The sequence below is a fragment of the Harpia harpyja genome, chromosome 4 (genome assembly GCF_026419915.1).
Source record: "Harpia harpyja isolate bHarHar1 chromosome 4, bHarHar1 primary haplotype, whole genome shotgun sequence".
Classification (NCBI taxonomy): domain Eukaryota; kingdom Metazoa; phylum Chordata; class Aves; order Accipitriformes; family Accipitridae; genus Harpia; species Harpia harpyja.
The window spans coordinates 55,232,654-55,253,807 of NC_068943.1; the positions used below are offsets into that span (position 1 = coordinate 55,232,654).

Here is a 21,154-nt window from a genome sequence, read left to right on the forward strand (position 1 = left end):
TGTGTAGGCAATTGTATTTGTCAACTATACCTTCTTGGAATAGGAAACAGCTTTTACTATGAGATCATGATGAAAAACAGAGTTACCAAGACTGATGATAAATCTTCTGGCACAATTTCTTGAAACTCATAGTAGAGGCAAATGAATCAGTATTACTGATATTCATGTTATTGGACAAAGAACTTTTTTCTTAACTTGAAACAACTGCTGGAGTCTTGTTTCTTTATTAGCCTCATTTAGCAACGGTTAAAACAAGCAGATACACCTGCGCTTTATCTATTCACATGTTCTGGCAGATCACTGCAAAACTGAACAGGAGTTTGTGATTTTGGGGGTTTTTTTCAGCCCACATTGTTCAGCGTGCAAGGTTTAGCAGAGCTCATAAACAACACTGTTTTAACAATTGAGTAGGTAAGAACATCGCCAGGACTTTGAAACATTTTGTGTTTTGAAAATTTGAAAAGACAATTAAATTGGAAAAAAAAAATCAAAACTGCACGTACATGCAAGACATTGGAATGGAAGGATGTCCCCAAAGCTGCCAGAAATAGGTCCTCATGTATGGATACTGGTCACTTTTGGAATAGGAAAATTAATTCTCGAGCTGCCTAATATCTAATTTATCCAATATTCGTTAGTTTTGTATATTCAGATTACTCATCAGCTAGATACAAAGCCTTGTATGTCATAAGCTAGGCAGGTTACAATTATAAATAAACAGTTTGGTTTAGGACCCACTTTCACATCTGTTATGAGAAAAGCGTACTTGTGAATAAGACTTACCTGCGTGGCACAATTTCCAGTTATTCAAGTGGCCATACGAGGGACAAGGAATCATAGTTGAACTTTTGTAACTTCTCACTTTCAAGTCAAGGTCAGTAAAATCTGTATTAGTCAAGGGACAAAGAAAACAAAAATCTGTATTAGAAGGGACGAAGAGCGCTCTCACAAGTGACAATTGGCTAGTCAGTGTGGAAACGGGGGGGAGTGAGATAAAGCAGTGGTTGAACTGGAGAGTCTGGCTTGCTTGGTTGTCCCGAGGAGCAAGCTGCATTCAGCAGTGTAGTAGTGCTTGGGAGGAGTGAGGTAGGAGTAAGCTGTATTCAGCAGTGTAGTAGTGCTTGGGTGGAGTGAGGTGGAGCTGCCTGAGGGAGCAAAATGCACTGTGAGAACTAGGTCAGGGGAGTGCCGAGCTCCCTGGGGGTGCTGGCATAGCTGGAGGCTAGAGAGGGAAAGCCAGGAGGAGGTGAAAGGTGGATGGGCTGAGTCTGTGGCAGGTGATCTCAGCCAGGATGAAGGCAAGGAACCAAGGGGAAGGAATGGCGAAAGGCGGGGAAGATGTAGATCTGCAAGCAGTTGCAATCTCAAAGGAAGGGAATTGATTTTTCTTTATTTTTCCTTCCTTTTTTTGCAAATAGCAAAGAAATAGGACTGGCAAGCAGACAGACACAGAAACATGAATTAGTTCACAGCCAGCATGTGTACTGACTAACATGTAGTACTCTGAAATGAAATACTTCAGTGTTGACTGAACGTTAAGTTAAAACAAAAGCAGCAATACTTGCTGTGGCTGCTACCGCCAGCTTTTTACTGTACTCCCATTAGGAAAATTCTAGCATAACCTTTTTTGTAACTGTTTGCAACACCCTTGTTCTGTTTGTCTGGGCTAGTAAGAGTGCTTTAATCCATTTTGTCATACATTCTTCAAGAATATACTTAAATTTTACAATTTTCCTTCCAAATCCAAAACTGAGCTGTAGTATCTCTGGGGAAATGTGGTCTCGTGTGCAGTATGTCTCTTAAGATACCAGAAGCAGATTTGAGGGCTGTGTGGGACTGAGATGGATCTTAGGAAATGAGGATAGAATTGCAGTTTTTTGTGTAGGAATGCAAGCCTTCCACATTATTCTACTGAGGTTTGTAACACAGGAAAAAGTTGGTAACACTTAGCTCTCGTTCACTACAGAGACACAGGGACATATATGGAATTTCAAAATAATTCAGCTCTGCTTTGCAAACTAAGCAGTCAGATTTTTGGAATGGCTCCCACAGAAAATAAAAATATTTCAAAATTTTGTGGTCTGTGATCCTTTCTTCTGGCAGCCCAGGAATGCTGATGTCAAATATTTTCCATTCTTGGCATGAATTTACTCCCTCAGAGGTTATGTTCTGCTTTAATGCAAATAATCTACATGGTGTGATGCACCTGAGTGAGGGTACTTTAAAGTTTTGACATTCCATTCCAGTCAAGACATAAGTGATAATCTGAACCTTAAGCATAATTATATTTTTATTTTAAATACTTTCCTGTATATCTTCAGTTATCACTGCACTACCTGACAGTTGCATTTTAAGTTCTCTAGGCATGGTGTAGGACCCAATCTTACTACTTGGCTGTCCTCAAGCAATTTTGGCATACAGGAGACAGATCTAGCCAACCCTACCTTTTAGGGCAATGTGTCTATGGTAGAAACCCAGTTTGGATACTCTTCTGTTGTTCAGGGTTTTTTCTTTCTAAAAAAAAAAAACTTCTAATCTGTTTTGTTCATTAACAAATAACAGAGGATACTGGATTTTACCCCCGTGCTTTGGCTTATAGTCATTCTGTTAGAATGAAGCAGCAATGCATTTGGTAAGGCAAACCTGTAAGTAAACTACCTGAACACAGAATTTATGTTTTAGAGTATTTGACATGAATTGATTTAATCTCTCTGCATGCTTTTCTCCAACTCTTCTGAAATGGGTATAACTTTTTGTTGGTACCTTTCAAGGTCCCTCAGGGAAGTCAATGCCTTCCACTGTACATTTCTATATCATTTCCACATAACAGCTCCAATGGGCATGGCTATACTGAGCACTGAGCTTAGTCTGAACTGCCTTAACCTTCCTTTCATACAAAAGGAGAAACCTCTCATTTATTTCTCTTTTTTAACTTGACTTAAAGCTAGAGCTTATAGTACACTTCAGAGATTAGACTCTATAACTGGATGGGGATATGAACTGCCATCTCTTTCTGTGTGGATGTAGGCGAGACTCAAGCCAGACCACTGCTCTGATTGAGCTGAGTCCGACTGCAGGGCCACTAGCTCTTGCAGAGGGAAGGTACTGCCAAGCTATCTTGCTTTTGGAAAACTCAGCATCAGGAAGCAGTTGGCAAGCTCCTGTACAAGCTGTGTGCCAGGAGCCCCTGCATGTCACTGAGGCAAGACCTTGCCTTCAGGCATTGCAGAAATCACATGCCACATGGACTGACTTACTGCAAAATAGGGAGTGCAGCTTGATAGTGGAGGGCATTATGTGTGATCTCCTGCCAGCCTCGAGTGGAAACACTACTGGCTAAAGAGAAGAGTAAGAAACAATGTTGGAAATGTCAGGTCCTCCCATAATTCAGGCAATTATTTAAACAGGTAACCCAAGCTAATTACATAGTTTAGCCTTTGCAACTGACAGTTCTGTTTTTCTGGAAGCAAGATTCATCTTTTTTAGAAGTTTCTTTGGGGCCTTGTGCTGGTGCCTATAGCTGCGTTTCCTGAGTACTGAGTTGTGCTTTCTTTGGAGCTCACAGTGCCTTAGCCATATTCCCCCGCTGACAGACCTTGGATTCTACCTCATGAGTCCCTGCTGTTGGGCAGCTCTACCTGAGTTTTTTTCTAAGAGCTTCCACTTTCTTCCTCCTGAGCAGAATGCAGAAAAAAAAAATTAAGATGTAGGAACTGCAAATAGTGTTTTACGATACTTTTTATCTTCCAACAGCTGCTATGCTCTAAGAGATTAGCTTTGATCCAGGAAAATGAAGAAAAAAGGGGGGGTGGAAGAGACAGCCATACTATCTGGTATGAATTTGGTCCCCAAGGGGTATATTCTTGAATTATGATGGTTAATCTGCATGTCCCTCTTGTCATTCTTGATTTTGTATCAACTGATTTTTTACACAGGTTAAAGTTATTCCATTAGTCCATAAGGGAGCTGTCAGGATAGGCACATAAAATTTCTTAATTCAGTTTAGGATGATTAATTTCCTATATGAGAATGAGGGGAGTGCAGAACTTCCTTCCCTGTGGCATGGGAAAGAATGTAAAACAAGGAGTTATCAGAGTATATTAGTATTGTTTCAGAATTCACTGTGAAGCATTATGTCTGAAATTTGTTTATGTGCATGAGACCTCAGGTAGGTTGCTTGGTTTTTTTCCCCCACTGTAACTGAGCTTTATTAATTCTTTATCAACTGATTTGTACCATGGGACATGCTAGTGAAATCATATATATTACTTTGCACATGTGGACATTCCTCAGAAATAAATTATATTTTTCTCTGCTAAATGGTAGGATGTAAGTATGTAGTTCACCCTCTCAGAGTAGTTACTAGATGAACTAAAATTGTCAGAACAAATTTGAGATCTCTCTCCGCAGTAGTAGACACTTGCACCTTTCGTCATTGCTCGTTATTTGCCTCATTGCACAAATATATTTGTAGCAGCCATTATAGAAGGGCACGAAGTTATTCTTCTGTTCAGGTTTGTAATTTTTTCTTTTTTTTTTTGCAGATGTGGAAGGGTAGAGGTGAAACATGAGGTCTTCTGAAAAAGGTTTATTTATCTTCTCTGTGAAGTTTTACTGTGACTTGCTTATCATGTATAACTTTAAACAACAACTTTTTCAGAAATATGAGACTATTTGTTTTACTAGTACTTTAGAATCTTTGCATTTTAATAGGCTTTAAAACTACGTTCCTTTCTGAGAGAGAGCGAGCCTTCCTTTTGGGTTTTGTTGACAATGGTCATATTTGAGAAATCAGATTGGTGTATAAGCATCTCCTGTCATTCCTGAAGTGTGTCACGTAGCTCAGGAAAGTGTATGGTTGATCAGAGCTTCAGCACATCCCTTCTAGATGGTCATGCCTAGTCTTTGCTTTGCCAGCTACTGTTGGTCTGTCTCCGTACTTCCCAAATTTAGGAGCACAGGCACAGATGTGTGAACAGAAGTGTTATCCTAACAGAAAAGTCAGAGAAGCATTATCATATCTCTCAGAGGACTGGTATGCTAGAATGGTGTTACATAAAGATGTTAGTGAGGTAGAGATAACAGGGGGGGTTGTGTGGCCACAAAAGAAAAAAAAAAAATTCTATACAGTCTTTGTTAGCCAGAACTTTGTTCACTGATTTATAAAGTGTGCTGAACAGATTTAAATTCTCCAGATATGGACAGTTGCCAAAAGCCAGAGTCATGTTAATTTTATTTTAACTTTAAACAGAAACTCAGTATATCTACTTCCTTCTTCCGGCATCCATGGTTTAGAGGTTCTCTCTATCTGCTTGCATTTCACTCTGTGCAAAATGTGTATCAACTATTTTGAGATGTCATCTAGTCCATTTCTATACAACAAGGCAGACTCAGTTTTATCCAGGCCTAGTTTTATGCTAGAATATCTTGAAGGCTATTCTGGAACCTTTTAGCCCATAAGCTGTGCCACTCTGTTTGGGGATTTTGTTAAGAGACTAACAGCACTGCCTTCTGATAACTTTTGCTAAACAATATTAGCTTCAATTGTACATAAAATGTTCCTGACAGAGGTTTGTTTATACCCATCTTAAACACCTCCATTGCTCTAGCTTCATGTTTAACTGCTTTTATCAGTAGAAAGTTCTTTCTAATGTCTGATTTAGGTCACCTTGGCTGTGATTTAAGCATGTTGATGCTTTCCAGAGCATAGATTATTCTCTTCCTCTCGCAGTTACCTTTTACATGTTTGAAGACTCTTAGGCTGCCATCATTAGGGTTTTCTCTTCTCTTTAGACTAGACAATTCAAATTCTTTCATTCTTTCCTCATAACTTACTTGACCAGACTTTATGCTTCTCTTCCCAGCAACCTCCATTTGGTTCACCTCTTCTTTCTCAAAAAGCATTGCCCAAAGCTGGATGGAGTACTTCAGCTGAGACCTGCATGCTGCTTAGTAGTATTAGAGGGGTTTGTCCTTTTGCCCTCACATTACTTTCTTAAGAGATGGCTGGGTTTTTTCTAACTCCTTTTAGCTTTAATATTGCTTCCTATAGAGTTGCCTGCAATTTCTGAGTACAGTTGTGCTCTCCTGAAATCTGTTATTCTGCTGTTCCATTTCCTGCTTTTCCTGAGTCCCTTGATTTCTGCCATCTTATGATCAGTATAAATGAAAACTTTGAGTTAAGATACCCTAATGTCTACTTAAACTACTTCCAAGGTGCAGCAATGTTTTGAGTATTGTTATTTAATTTGCCCCACAGCAATATGGGAAGAAATAATATTGGAGGTAAGATAAAGGCTTGTGAAATGTCCACAACTATTTTTTCCATGAGCAATGGGTCTAATGAAGCCTGATTTCATCATATTTCATGTCCAGCATCTTCTACCACCCCAGAACATCCCAGCTTGCGTACCACGTCCTCACCTTCCAGACGGGCAAGAGACAGAATGTGCTGAACCTTGTTCAGAGCTATGTAGATGCTCGCTTATGGGTCATTACACTTGTGCTTGTGTAATTCACTCCAAGAATCGCTAAAGAGCCAAGTTGTTACTGTCTTTCCTTCAGCACATGGATTTGGATCTCTTCATACTATCAAGGTCAGATTTTCCTGAAGCTCTCAGGAAAATTCATATCTTGAAGACCTCTATTCTTCCATCAGATTTGATTGAAATTGGTCTATGAGCTCAAAAGCTACTAGAGGGGTACTTGCAGACAGAGGGGTAACATGAGGGCATAAGCCATTGCTTTCTTAGAAAACACATTAAAAATGTTCAAATCCAAAGGCTAATTCAACTGACTTTTTGCTTCTTGCTATGCATTTGAAAAGGTGTCTTCCTTTGCTGAACCAACAAAACGTGCTTCAGTCACCCCTTTCCCTCAGTTTTCTTGCACCTGATTTGTGTCTCTCGAATTTCTGGTGTGCTTCTTTTTCCCAATCCTTGTATTTTCAGCCAAGAACTGCAGCTTCTAGGTGTTTGTCTCTAGGTAGATGTGGATCTACTGATGAAAATTAGTGCATGATGGGGTGAGGACTTTCCTTTTTGCCTATATCTAGGCTGCTATAAAACCTGAGGAGAACGTTTATTTAAGGGTGATTTCTGCAAACCTGATAGTTACAGAAGGGTCAGATGAGAGAAAGCCAGTCATTCTCATTGTCAGTGTTATGACTTACATAATTACTGGAACAACTTATGAAGAGTATTTTAATGTATGGTGCACTAAAAAAAAAAATCATGTAAAAATTTATTTCTAGATTATTTTTTATTAATCTTCAAGCAACTGAAGTAGAATACAATTATTTTGTTTTGAGCTCTGAGATTGAATTAGCCAATTTAATAATGGTTAATGAATATCATTACAATTAAGTAGACATTAAGAAGTCATCAATGCCCAGATCATTTTTTTCCAATTGTACAAGGCAGAAATTGAAGTCAGTGGGAAGAGGCAGCCTCTTGCAGAACTGTTGTACCATTTCTGGGATCCTGGAGGAGTCCACCTGTGAGTTCCTCATAGGTATAGAGGTGGGCATTACTTAATCATAACACATTGAAACTACCTTTTCTTGCTATTTTCCAAATTAAAAAAAAAAACCAGCTAGAGAAGGATGTTACTGTTTCTGTAGAGTTTTAGATGGGGAAAAAAAATCTAAAGCAAGTAATTGGTTGTCATCTGTTAAAATACATAGCTTTTCTGCATTAGGGCACAAGCTGGTGAATCCAGGTTACTCTGTAAACTTTCTGGGGTTCTCGCAAGATAATTTGAGGATAGGTGGGTTGCAGCCCTTGTCATGGTGTTAAATTCAATGGTGCACTGATTTGATCATGTATGCCAGTTCTGATGTTGGCTTGGGTATAGCCCATCTGAAATTAATTATGGCACTGCTGCCAAGCTGCCTAACTATTGTTTAAATGAATTCCTGTCTTCTTGCTTAAGACAGCTTCTTTTGTGTTTGAAGGTGTCAAGCTATTCATTTTCTCAACTTTATTCCCACCGTAATGTGCTGTGAGACTATTGGCACATTTATAGAATGGCTGTCTCCCTCATCTTCCTTGAATTCTTCTGTCCTAAAATCCTATGTGCTATACAATAAGTGAGTTTATTCGGAATGGGTTTTTTTCCCCTAGGGCTCTTTTTTGATGCTTAAGCTCAAAATGTCCTAGCTCAGAGGAGGACATTGTCTACCCAAATAGTCATCTTCCTGCTGAGTTTTTAATTCCCCTACCTGTAAAACTAGCAACACAAATCCTGATTGCCTCATTCTCAGCTGTTCTTGAGAAATTCTGCTTTCCCTATCATTAAATTGGTAATTTCTTGATTATGGTATTTCATATCTCTTTCTTTCCTCTCCGTCCGTGGTATACCAAGAGATCTGTATTTAAATATCATTTAAAAGTAGCCCATTACCTTGGAAGAGATAGCATAAATCCAGCTAAGACTCTGATTGCATTAACAAAATTGGCAATGATTTTCTGTGTCGTCACCTTTCTAAAATATGATACGTTACTCCTTGCAATAATAGGAATGTCTTGGAGGGCACACTGTTTTAACTTAACCTGTGCATAACTCTCACAATAATTAGAATAATGTGCAAATTATTCTAATGATATGCAACTTTCAGGTAGGAAGTGTGAATGCTGTAAATTACATTTGTGATACTTTAACAAGGGACCTGATGTATTAAGCCTTCCAGAAGTCTTCATCAAAACTGGTGCTGTCGTCTCAGGAACCAGTGATGGCCTGAGACTGTTTCTGAAGTTTTAACACATTAAGATTGAAGCTTGTGATGTATTTGGCGTGATCCAGGAAAGTCCAGGGACACATCCATTCTGATAGGGGATACGTGTGTCATTATTAAACTGTTTCCATTTGTCACCTGTGCAAAATCCTGGCCCTGTCTGAAGTTGTTGTACTACATAATGGGAAAAGCTCTGGGATCCAATGATGATTCAGTTATGCAAGTTAGTCCATAAGATCTGTCTGTTCACCTACAGTGTTTTCTTCACGAGGGAATTTTGCAGGGAGAGCAATTTGATGCTAGTTAAAACATTTTCCAGTGTTCTTTGCAAAGTCACTACAAGGGAAATTGAATTGGTGGATTGCTTCATGTAGATTTTAGCTCAGAATCCACACTGGGCAAAATCACTAACAGTCTGGTTAGATAATTTCAGGTATCCTTCCATTCAGTTACAGTCTTGATCCCAACAAAAACTAGTTTCTTATCAAAAATGTATATGAGATCTATAGAATGTATTTCTAAATGCTAAATCACTTCTGGAAGAAATTTCCTGTATTAGATCATTACCAGTGATGTGCAGAAACTGACAGCCTTTGAAGTGATACCACTTCATCATCATCTTTTTTGTTTGTTTATTCTTAAAGCCAAAGCCATAGGATTTGAATGATCAGGAGATATTCTGATGAGGCCAGGCAGTGTGAATCTCGTAGCTTACTATAAGCTTTGGAAATAATAGCAAACACTTGCTGCAACTTGACGCCATGAACTATGTCAGGATTGCTGTAACCTATGCGTTTTATCCAGTTCTTTTGTCTGATTCAGTGTGCCTGGCTTTCTACTCTGTAGTTGCTGTAAGGTTAGGAACTACCTTCTGGTGTTTGTAAGTATCTCTCTGGGTGGTGAACTTCATTGTTTTGTCTCTAATAATTTGAAATTCTTAAGCTCCATCTTTGCCTTCATACCTTCCTAGTTATGTTGAGTTGAGTCCATTTTGAATTTTCTGGGAGTGATGGTGAACAGAGTAATAGCTGTATCAGGCATACATATTCATTTTTCTTTCTAGTGTTTCTTGCTATTGCTTGCAATGTACAGATGTAAAGCCATTGGGAGAAGAGTTTACTATGCAATTTTTTTTTATCTCCCATGTACTGTTTGATGTAAGTGCCTTAGTTAGTTGGTATTGGATAGTATCTGTTACGGTTTATACTGCAGTTTCTGAAACCTACAGTTCAAAGTAGTGTTTTCTTAAATTTTTGTCCCCATCATCACATTGCATTTTCATGGTTTGCTACTGGCATTTGTCCTGAGTCTGTGTGCATGCCTCTAAGCTTCTGTGCTGTGAAGAGATGTATGTGGCTTTTCTTTTGACAGTTCTGCAATGTGCAGTTTTGCTTGCTGGACTAAATACATACCAGATGAAAATATGTGCCGATCTACAGGTTTTGCAAAAATTGCACACAGTAGACAGTTTACTTAATAGTTGCAAATAAGCATTCACTGATGCCAGAATGCACATTTCTTGTAGTGTGTGCAGGGCTAGAAATTCATATCCTGACATACCAGACTAAGAGACTTCTTGAATGAATATAAATATCTGCATAAAAACTTACAAAACTAATACAATGAAATGTGCACGTTCTAAGTTCATCTTTGTTCTAGTTTGGACCTCTTGCCACTGCTGTCTCTAGACTTTTACCAACTTCTTTTCTTCCTGAACATTATTTATGAGTAAGTCTTCTGCATCCTTCCAACCTCCTATGTTGCACTCCAAAGTATCATTTTAGCATCAGAGTAAAGTGTTAGTCTGAAAATTGTATAGTAAGGGTATTGTTTTCCAAATTATATAACAATGTTTTCTATTTAACAGTATATGTCTAACGTGCTTGTCATTCACTTCTGTATTTTCATAGTATTAGTGTCACAGTCGGCATTGCAGGACTTGATTATTTGATCCTAAAAGAATTTATTATAAGGTGAATAAGTTGGAGTTTCACTTGTGCTTGACAAAAAATGGTGCAAGTCTGGTAGGTGAAGATCCTGTCTCTTCATACCTTTATTGGTATTTGCCTGTAGTACACTTTCATGAATATTTGTACAGAGAAGCTGCAAGTTTTTAGTCAGTATTTAGATGACAGTTGATTAACAAATCAAAAGCCATTTCCTGGTGCTTGTGAAAAGTATGGTGAAAGGACCCAATCTTCATACAAACTTCAAGTAGCAGAACAGAACAAGCAGCAGTTAATACTGTTTACAGGGAGCAAACTTCAGAGTTCCTGAGTTGTTAAATTCTAAATCTCCGGCAAGTTCAACAGCATATGAATTCCTAAATTATTCTGAAGGTGTCTTATATTTCCTAAACCTCCTGGACAGTCTTGGAAATTTTACTCTTAGTCCTTATCGATTGCCTTACTACCAGGTATATATTTTTTTTGAAACTTCAGCAGAAATCAATAATCAGGCTAAACAAGTATTCTGCAGACACACAGTACTAAGAACTAAAGTTTTTTGGCTTGGTTGCTATTTATAGTTTGTGTTGTGTGAAGATTATACCTTCTTGTGGCTTTGTCACATTGCAAGAGGCTGCAACCATCATTTTAGCACCTTCTAGGCGTATAAGTTTCACAAACATTTTTCATTTAAGTCTTGTCTGTATAGCTCAGTAAGCTATGAATTCCCCATGTAGCCATTTTTGGTTTACATCTTAGAAGCTTGAGCCTGTAAGATCTGAAATGTGTTGTAACAGAAAAGAAACCACATGCTTAAAGTAAAGGATATCATTGCCAGTAACTGAAGAGATTTATGAAGTAATTTCAATGTGTCAATAGTATAGTCATTATAGGAAACTTCTGATTTTCATAATTTCTTTCTTTTCTTTTTTTTCTTTTCCTGGGGACTGCATACAATTATTAAGAATCCCCCAGTGTCTAATGGATGCCTAGGTATGGTGATTTGGGGAAAATGTAATAATTATGGCAGTCAACCTAGTAGGTTTGCATAGAAACTTACAGTTTTATTCTTTGAGACCCAACCTTCCAGTGACAATGATCCATAGGGGACAGAATTGCACATCAGCCACCTCAGACTGTGACTCTCCAGTGGCAAGCTCTGAGTGGGATTCAGCCAGACCATACCCTTCTCACACCTAAAATGGAACCCTGCAGTACTCCATCTTCAGCTTCTGCTCCAGAAAGGTATGGGCCTCTATAGGTCCTGTCATCCCCATGTGGCTGTCTCACACATCCTAGGACATCTAAAATCACCTACATTTAAGGTCTTGTCCCAGATGTTTTCTTCTAATGTTAAGGAGGAAACATCTGTTTAGAACCAAACCATCTGCAAGCAATCAGATACTGCATCAGTGATTATCAGTCTGTTCTCCCGTCAGTTTTTAGCTGTAGCAATGCACTGTCCTAATTTGCTCAAGACTTCAGTGTCATCTTGAAATCTGGCAGATACTGAGCAAACATGGCTGTCACTTGGTTCACAGTTTTCAACACCTTTCTCTTCACATACATATCTGTCTTGGAAGCTTTATATATCTCAGTCAACTTGCATGGCTTTTTTAATAGGTTGTATGCAACAACATGATAAAATCTGATCCAGAAACAGAAGAAACTCTCTTCTTAAACTGAGGGATAGTAAAATAAAGTTTCATCCAATACTGGATCAGATTTTTTCCTAGTGGGGAACTTATATTTAAAGACAAAGACTTTATTATTCTCCCAGTAGTTTTATTTCAAGGATATAGCTGTCTGCAGCTACTGCTGCTGTATTGAAAGTGGCCATAATAGCTCAAAAAATATTTAATTAAGGAGAGGTTTCAAAAAGCAGATTGGGTTTTCTGGATTTCTTTAGAGTTTATGTTGTCTCTACAGAACAGACTTGCATGAAAACATGAGTTCTTGGGTCTCGGTTTCCTTGATGCAACCAAACTCACAAAGGTTTACGCCTAACTTACGCCAGCGTAAGTGGTTACCTCTTAGCTAGTAAGTTAATCAGGGCCAGCACACAGGTTTAGTACCATGACACTATGTCTATGCTGTTCAATTCTAAGCTCTCCCCTTGATACAAATCTGGCTCATGCCAGCTAGCACTATTCCAGAGGCTGCAGGACCTAAATGCAATGAAAACTTCTCTCTTTAAGGGTAGTATGAACAAATATTTAAGTATTATTCATGCTATTGCGTAGCTAACTTTTATTTTTCTTTCCTAATGCAAATATCATGTTTGGTAACTTTTCCTTATAAAGGTGTTACCAGGAGTGTGCTTAACAGACTTTGAGATTAGTTTACATTATTATTAGAACAAGCTATTTTGATTAAGATTGTGTGTCCATTATATTCAGTATTTTATACTGATGCCTATTCTAATAGCACTGTTAGATTTGTTATTAGTGTTAATTTCTCCATTTTAAAAACTGAAGGTGTTTAGGAGGGGATTCTTCATTAGGGGAGAGTTTCAAAATACTTTGGGTAACTACAGAATATGGGGATTTAGGAGGTATTGCACTCAAAGCTGACTTTACTGCATTGACATCACTCCTGTTGACTTCCTTGGCATCAAAATCTTGCCCAGGAATTCTCTTGCTGTGAGTGTCTTACTGGAAACCAATTTGCAGCTGTGGTTTAAGGCTGCTGCTAAATCTGTTGACGCGTGTTCTCTATAACTATGTGCTACAGAGTTATAAGGCTGAGCTGCCAGTGTGGCCTTTGGTATCAGAGTACAAGACAGCATGATCTAATAAGCTAAGCAGAGACTCAACACACAGAAGTTGCATATCCTGGTTGCGTTTTTGATTTCTGAGAAGTCAATGAAATCCTAGATTTGTCAAACTCCATGGCAAAACATCCGTTCATTTTTAGTTTCATCTATAGCCTTTATGCATTGGGTGTCTTTACATTGCATTAGCAGATTCCTTGCATTTGTGCCTGGAAAGTATACTTACTCTGTGGCAGACTACTGAGAAACTATTTTGATTTGGAATGCCAGCAGAATTTTTAAAACAAGCCAATAAAATGTGGATTAGTATATCACGAAGGCTAGTTACTCGAGATTTTTAAAGGAAGCCAAACATAAAATTGCTGAGTAACTCTGGGCTGCTGCTTAAGTTAACCCTTTTGCCAGAGAAATGGGGGGGGTTACAAATAAGATACTATTTTTGAAAAGGTGACTAGGGAGATGCAGGGAATGGAGTCCCTCAGGGATCTCTTATTGGACCTGTGCTCTCTCACATTTTCACCAATAGTCTGGAAAAAGGGATAAGGAGAAATAGGTGACAATATGCATTCACAATACCAAATTCTTCAGGGTAGTGAAAAATAAGCTCTGGACAACAAGCACTGCAGAAAGTTCTCGTTGGTAGTGTGTAATGCTGATAAAACAGTAGACAAAATCACAGGTCACTAAATACAAAACAATGAATTCATTGGAGGGGGAAATGATCCTAAGAATGCACAAATAGCAGTGTGCTCTAAATTAGGTATTTGTTGCAACTGAGGAAGGATACATTGTAATCATAAAAGATATTTCTGAAACTGTGAACTGTGGCAAGAAGGCAAATAGAATGTAAACAATTTTTTAAAAAGCAACAGAAAAACAAGACAAAGCATCATTCACAGATGTATAAATCCATACTGTGCCCTCAAGTGTTGTATGCAATTTTAATTCCCTTCCTCTGCATCTCAAAAAGATATTATTGGACTTTGCAGAAGGAAGAGAAAGTTGAGCATTAAAATACAGATTTTTTTATTTTTTAAATCTGTGTAAGGACAAGGACACTAGACTAGGCTAGAATTAAATAGATTAAGATTCTTCAGCTTGGGAAGAGACAAATGGAGAGGCAGAAGTCATTTAAGTACAGAAAATTATGAGTTGTGTAATTGGTTGAGTAGGAAAGCTGGACAACAGAGGTCAAAGTAAATTGTCAAATGAAATTATCAGGCAATTTTATAATAAAAAAAGGAAATACTCCTTTTACAAAACAAATCAATTATCAAAATTCACAATTCATTTCTACAGTATTTGTGGGTTCAAAAATGATGAACAAATTCATAGTTATCCCTTGATGACTATTAAATGTGACAACACAGGCTCATGAGATCTCAAAGCCACCAGTTGCTGGAAGTTGGGATTATATACTGAGGCTCTTTCTCTACTTTTTTGTGGGATGCTAGGGAGGGATGAAATGCTCTTTGCTTTCCTCACTTTAGTTTTTAGACAAGATGTCACTGTATTTTTTTGAATTTGTTCTCCCAGCCTTGTACTAACCTTGCACTGTTTGAAGACTCTTGGTTTTCATCATGCATAGACTGGAGAATATGGGTCACTATCTGACTCTGCATTCTTAGTACTTTACTACTTTTGACACCATTTACTACAAGCTGTTTGTATTAAGGATAGTAGGTGACAGTGATTACATGTTTAAATACATATGTCATACTGACTGCATAAAACAGCAGCAGCTGAAATGAGAGTTCCACAACAGACTAGTTTTACTGTGGAAGAAGAGTTTTGCAATGCAGGAGTCTGATATGAGCTTCCCTCTTCCTTTACCAATAAGTTATATAACAACAAAGTGTTTCTTAATAAAATTGATAAAGAGAATCATCATGCTAATTCTCTCCTCCGGGCTCAGATGCATTGTCACATCCATCACGGCTTGACAAGCTATGATGTCAACTGAATTGCCATAGGTGACCATAAGTATGCTCTTAGCCCATGGCAAAGGTAAGGTAATATGACTGAGCTTAATCCTTAATGAAATAAATACTTTATCTTGTCACTGTGTGCACACAGCTCTTGTGGCTCATGTGAAATATGACTTGACCATGTATTTAACTCATCCTCATAAAATGTTTTTCATGGTAAATAGGTTGCCCTAAAAGACCAATTAGCTTGAGGTAGGAATGCATGTGTAGCATTGCTTCAAAGGTCTACGCTCACATGGTAAGAGCCAGCCCTGCATTCCTTCTCCCTTGCAGGGCAATAAGTCTTTCCAAAGTCTAAATGTGTTTCTGTTCAGCCCTACCAGCAATTTTTTCCTTTTTGGGTTTCCTTCAAAATCTTTATATTCTATCTTGTGCCCAACACCCTTTTTTTTTTTTTTTTTTCCTCTCTCTCTCTCCCAAGAAAACTTTGTGAATCCAGGATTGGACAGCAAGTTACTACTGACATCAATATCTTTTGAGGATAAAGGCATTTTAAAGCAGTATGAAGATCAGTAATACTCTAGGTCTGACAAGTAAAGCAGTATGAAGATCAGTAATGCTCTAGGTCTGACAAGTACAGTGAATTTGCAGTTGTTCTTAATATGATTATTCTATTTCAGCTTGCTACATTACATAAATAGATAATCTACCTTTTTTAGTTCATCCACCCCACAGGCAGCAATGTATTACTGGTACTTCTTCATATGGTAGTCTTACTTTATAATATGCTCAAAAATGTATGTCTTGTGTCTTTTTTTTTTTAAAGAGGACATTATTTTTTCTGGATTAAATTTTGTTATTTTTAATTGGCAGGTTGGCTGTTACTAGACAGTAACTGTAAATGTCATCATATTTTGCAGAAGGGATTTGCCTCTCTTCCAAAGAATAATCTGATAACCCTACTTAATATAAGTTGATTTGAGAAGATTGCAACTGAAAAACTTAGCTTCTTTAATTTGAAAATGGAAATTTTAGAATATTTTCAAAAGAAAATATTTTGTCCACACATGGTTGTAAATTTTGAGAAGTTGCTTACTATAGGGTCACTAATTCCAACAAGGAGGGTGTCTGTGTATCTCTTCTCTCCTTTTTTTTTTTTTTTTTTTTTTTTTAAGTAGCCTTAGAAGTATGGAAGAGGTCACTGAAGATATGACTAAAAGCATTTGTGAAATCAGAACAGAAATAGAAGTCTGGGATCATAGCTGTTTTGGATACTTCCTCAGAGCTGAAGAACAACATACTAAAGGTGCCCTATTTTAGACAGGATTTGTTGTATATAGGTTAGTTGCTGCAATGGGTTACACAAGACTTCTAGAAGCAGAGTCAGGCGCAGTGTAGGTGAGTTTTTAATGCTGCCCTTCCCTTTTTATAGCTCTGTCTCACAAGAACAGAGTATTGTGTTTTCCATTTAACCACCTTTGAAATAATTGTCCAATTACACAATAATATGTTGCCAATCTTTCATAAGTTTCACGTTTCAAAATAGACAAGGGAGTGGTGTTGAAGACACCTGCAATTGAGGACATTGGTGGAGAGGAGAGAAAATGGAAGATACTTGTAGTGATCAGTAACAACTGCAGTGTTAAAAGTCCTCCTCTTCAGGTATAGGTTGCATCAGCTGACAGTGTGAGGTCTAAATGTCTTTCCTAATTTCTGGTGTGTTAGAGAAAAAGATTTGCCTAGAGGTCTAACGTCTAAGCTTTGATGAGATGAAATGTATTAATCACAAGTTTCTCTTCTATATTTTCAGAAGAATGGCATATCAAATGGAACTCTCCACAAAAAAACAATTACTGAGCACTTTGAACAGGCACCAATGTATGTTGCTGTTCTTACTTTCCTGGGTTTTGGAGTGGGAACAATATTTGGCTACCTGCGAGATTTTATGAGAGCCTGGGGACTAGAAAAACGTAACGTTGCTGCAGAGAGAGAACAACAAAAAGTATGTATGAAAAAGACATTATGTATCCACACCTGCATTTTCCCGTGCTTGCAAGTTATGTACAATAACCTACCAAAACAACAAGGCAGACAACTTTCATCTTAGAGAAGAACATTGCATAGGGATGAGAGGAATGACACGCACTGCAGTACAGTTAAACACATGTGTATGAATATGTGCCTGTATATATGTAAAATCATAATTTTCTCCCAGAGAGATGTTCACCTTGTTCTAAGAGTGTCAGAATACTCTCAGAAAAATAGAATCTCAGTGTATTAGGTCCATCCACAGAAAAAGAAAACTCAGAAATGTGTTATTATTAAATAGATCATCTCTCCAAATCTCTTAAACCCAAATTTTGATTTGTCCCATCTGGCTGTCTTAATTTGTCTTTCGTAGTGATACATCTTTGTAATTGCTGACTTACATTTGCTGAACTGCTGGACACAGAGCACTTAGGAATCATTGCCCCAGCCCAAAGTGAATGTAGCCTGAATTCTTGCAAGTCCTGACTTAGAAATTTTTTCATCCCACATAGTTCTCAGTGAAACTTGCACGTCAGCAAGCTCAATTGCCTTCTAACTTTGTTAACTTTTTTTTGTTGCTCCTCCTTCTCTGTGCAGTTTGATCCATCATGTACAATAACACCTGGCATAATGGAGGAAAATGGAATATTCTTTTCAATTCACTTCATGATTTGGCCATTTGTTGAGCTATTTTGATTCCAGACATGCCAGTTAAATCTTTTTGCCATCCACCATGGATTTTGTGTTCATTTAATTCTCCAATCTCCCACATACGTAACTACATGCCATGTTATTTTATCAGTTTATTGTATCCAGTATCTAATATGGCTATATTGCTGTTTCATATAAAACTTTGTTTAGATTCCATACCTCTCTTTTACTTTAATTCCCAAGTAAAATCCATAGATAGAAATCAATTGTCAACCAAACTAATTGTCTTCACTGGCTGTTTGCATGTCCAGTCTAGGCCGATAAAGCCTAGATCAATTACATTGGACTAGCTTTAATATAACGTATCCAGCATTTAATGAAATGTAATGAGTTGTTTATCCTAGTTTTACAATCTGCTCCACACATAGCAAAATGCTCAATTTGTAGCATTTGGTTTCTCCAAGTGAAAGAATCATGAGTTCTTCCGTTTTCAACTTTCCAAATATTGGACTGGAGAATTAGGCCGATTTGTTGACCTTTTAAAAAAAAAAAAAAACACCCCCTAAAAAAGCCAACACTGTATTTCAAGGGAATTAAAGTAAGATATTTGCTGATTGGAGTTGTTTGTGACATAGGAACATGTGGCTGTTACAGCTCTTTGTTTACTAATGAATCAGTTTTTCCTTTTTAATGGGAATGACTTGGGTACAGAAGCAGACATTCTCCTAGCAACATAACCCTATGCATGTTTTCAAACCAGGATTTTGTGCCACTTTATCAAGATTTTGAGAACTTTTACACCAGAAACCTCTATATGAGAATACGGGATAACTGGAATCGTCCAATTTGCAGCGTCCCAGGGCCACAGTTTGACCTCATGGAACGCGTTACAGATGATTACAACTGGACATTTAGGTGAGTCAGCTCACACTCAGCAGCTGTCAGCTTCATACGAATACTCCTGATACATCTGCAAAGCACAGAAAGTTGCATCTAGCCCCTTATACCTAGGTCCTCGACTAATATACATCAGCATATTTTTTTCTGAAATCAGGACCGTGCTGATAATCTGTACCCTTTCTTCTGAATATTGTTCGGAAATGCAGTGTGGAAGGGACCGAACTCTATCGCAAATGGGTTTTGTTTGGCTGTGTCAGCACAAGAAAGACTGCTTACGCTTCATTTATAACAGACCTTTAGTCAGAATATTGCAACAAAATTTGTTGTATCCCTTGGTTAGGATTTAAAACATAATTTCTTGTATTGCATAAATGTGGCTTCTTACTTACACAGTGAGTCTTTGGCAGTGAGTTTTAAGCAGTTTACATCTTGAAGACTTCAGTGTATCACAACCATTACTGAGTTAAATAGATACGGAAATTCACCACATAGACAATGTGTAGGTTGACTATATTTTAGCTTATTGAGAATGTGTCATAGTGTTTCCCACACCATTTTCCTCATGTTTAATTTCTCTGTGTGTGTGTGAACACTCATGACATTCTAGAAGCTGTTGACAATTCGCTTGAAAAAAAATAGTGTCTGTAAGTTGTTCCCTATATAAAGTCTTAGCTTTGTTTGTTTATTTATTTCCATCCATAAAAGCACCATTTCACCTGATACCAGTATATTGCCATCTACAGCTTGGAATCTGGAAAATATTCTGAGCAGGATGCAGTATTTAGTCAGGAAAACAGAAAGGCTTGAAAAACTTTTAGGACATTAAAGCATAAGGGTTGTAAATTCCCAAATAGGAAAACTCAGGGTTTTTTCTTTTCTTTTTGCTTGGGGTTGGAGGGAAAGTTGCACTATTCTTTAAAATTTGCTTTAATTATAGGTTTACAGGAAGGACTATCAAGAATGTAATCAATATGGGTTCTTATAACTACCTCGGCTTTGCAGAAACGGATGTCAATGCTTTGAAAACTGTGACCATAGAGTTACAAAAATATGGGACAGGAATCTGCAGTACCAGACAGGAAATGGGTGAGTAAACAGCTAGATGGCCACCAAAGTTTCTGTAACTATATATAACTTTTTCTTACAGATATCTTGAAGGAATTGGATACTTAGAGAATTTTAGTCACATCAACAATTACTTGTTTCACTATTAAAAGTGATGCTGTGTTTTATTCATTATCACATAAGGATTTTTTTAAAAGGAAAAATGATATTGATTTTTGGAAAAGCAAAAACAAATGTGTCATATAGTGGCCTGGGATTTTTAATGATGGAGGTAACAGGCTTATTTTTTAAAAGAAGTAAAAGAAACATTGAGTCTTCAAGAATTGTTCTAGGGCAAATTTAATTGCATCACAGATTTATATCAGTTACCACATACAGAGTGTTCTGATTAGTAAAATGAGCTTTTACATACTTTTTTTTTTTATCCCATGTTCTAAGAATATATTGTAATGTTTTATGAGACATTAATGGGCACAACATAGAAATTTCTAGTGTGCCTCTAAGGAATTAATTCAGGAAGGCTCCATCTGACTTTTTTGGTTTATATGTCCTTTATGATTTATCTGCTTTTTTGGTTTGTAGGCTGCATGTAGTGTTACCTTCAATTGTATATTTTCACACAAAGCCTTGCATTCCTAATCATGCAATCAGCCTGCATTTCAGAGAAAACAATTTCCAGCCATAGAAATGCAAGGGGAGGTTTCTCTTCAGGCTTGATCTTTCTTGGGAGCTGACAAAAAAAAAAAAAAAAAGGTAGGCTTCCCAGCATAAGAAGTCTTTTATAAACTTTTTTTTTTTTTTTCATCCAGCAACTTGAAAAATTTTCATTCTGTGTCTCTCAAAGCAAACTCTTTTCCTCCAGAAATCTTATGGAAAAAAATACTGTATTTCATTTGGGTTTTTATTTAAAGTCTCATTTCCAGTCAAAATATAATGCAAACCTTGTCATCTGCTTCTTATCTTGTCATCATTGTTTGATTTGCCAATAATAAATATGTCAGTGACACCACTCAGAGAGGGCTTACGGATTGACCCTACTTTCCTTTTGTAGGTAACCCATCTGGTGACTGCAATATATTGTTTAACCTGAATTGCATGCTTGAAAGTGGTCACCATTACTAGTCATCTC

At 37.5% G+C, this 21,154-nt stretch overlaps 1 protein-coding gene across 3 annotated transcripts in view; it reads left to right on the forward strand.

Annotated features, from left to right (window-relative positions):
* SPTLC3 (serine palmitoyltransferase long chain base subunit 3) overlaps positions 1 to 21,154 on the forward strand; it is a 91,888-nt gene that overhangs the window by 19,098 nt on the left and 51,636 nt on the right. For 2 of the 3 annotated variants that reach the window (XM_052784103.1, XM_052784102.1), the window contains 3 exons: positions 17,192 to 17,383; positions 18,821 to 18,975; positions 19,898 to 20,046. In XM_052784103.1, coding sequence (XP_052640063.1) covers positions 17,192 to 17,383; positions 18,821 to 18,975; positions 19,898 to 20,046 — 496 coding nt within the window. The remainder of the gene's footprint in view (positions 1 to 17,191; positions 17,384 to 18,820; positions 18,976 to 19,897; positions 20,047 to 21,154) is intronic. The other variant, XM_052784104.1, reaches the window with a different exon arrangement.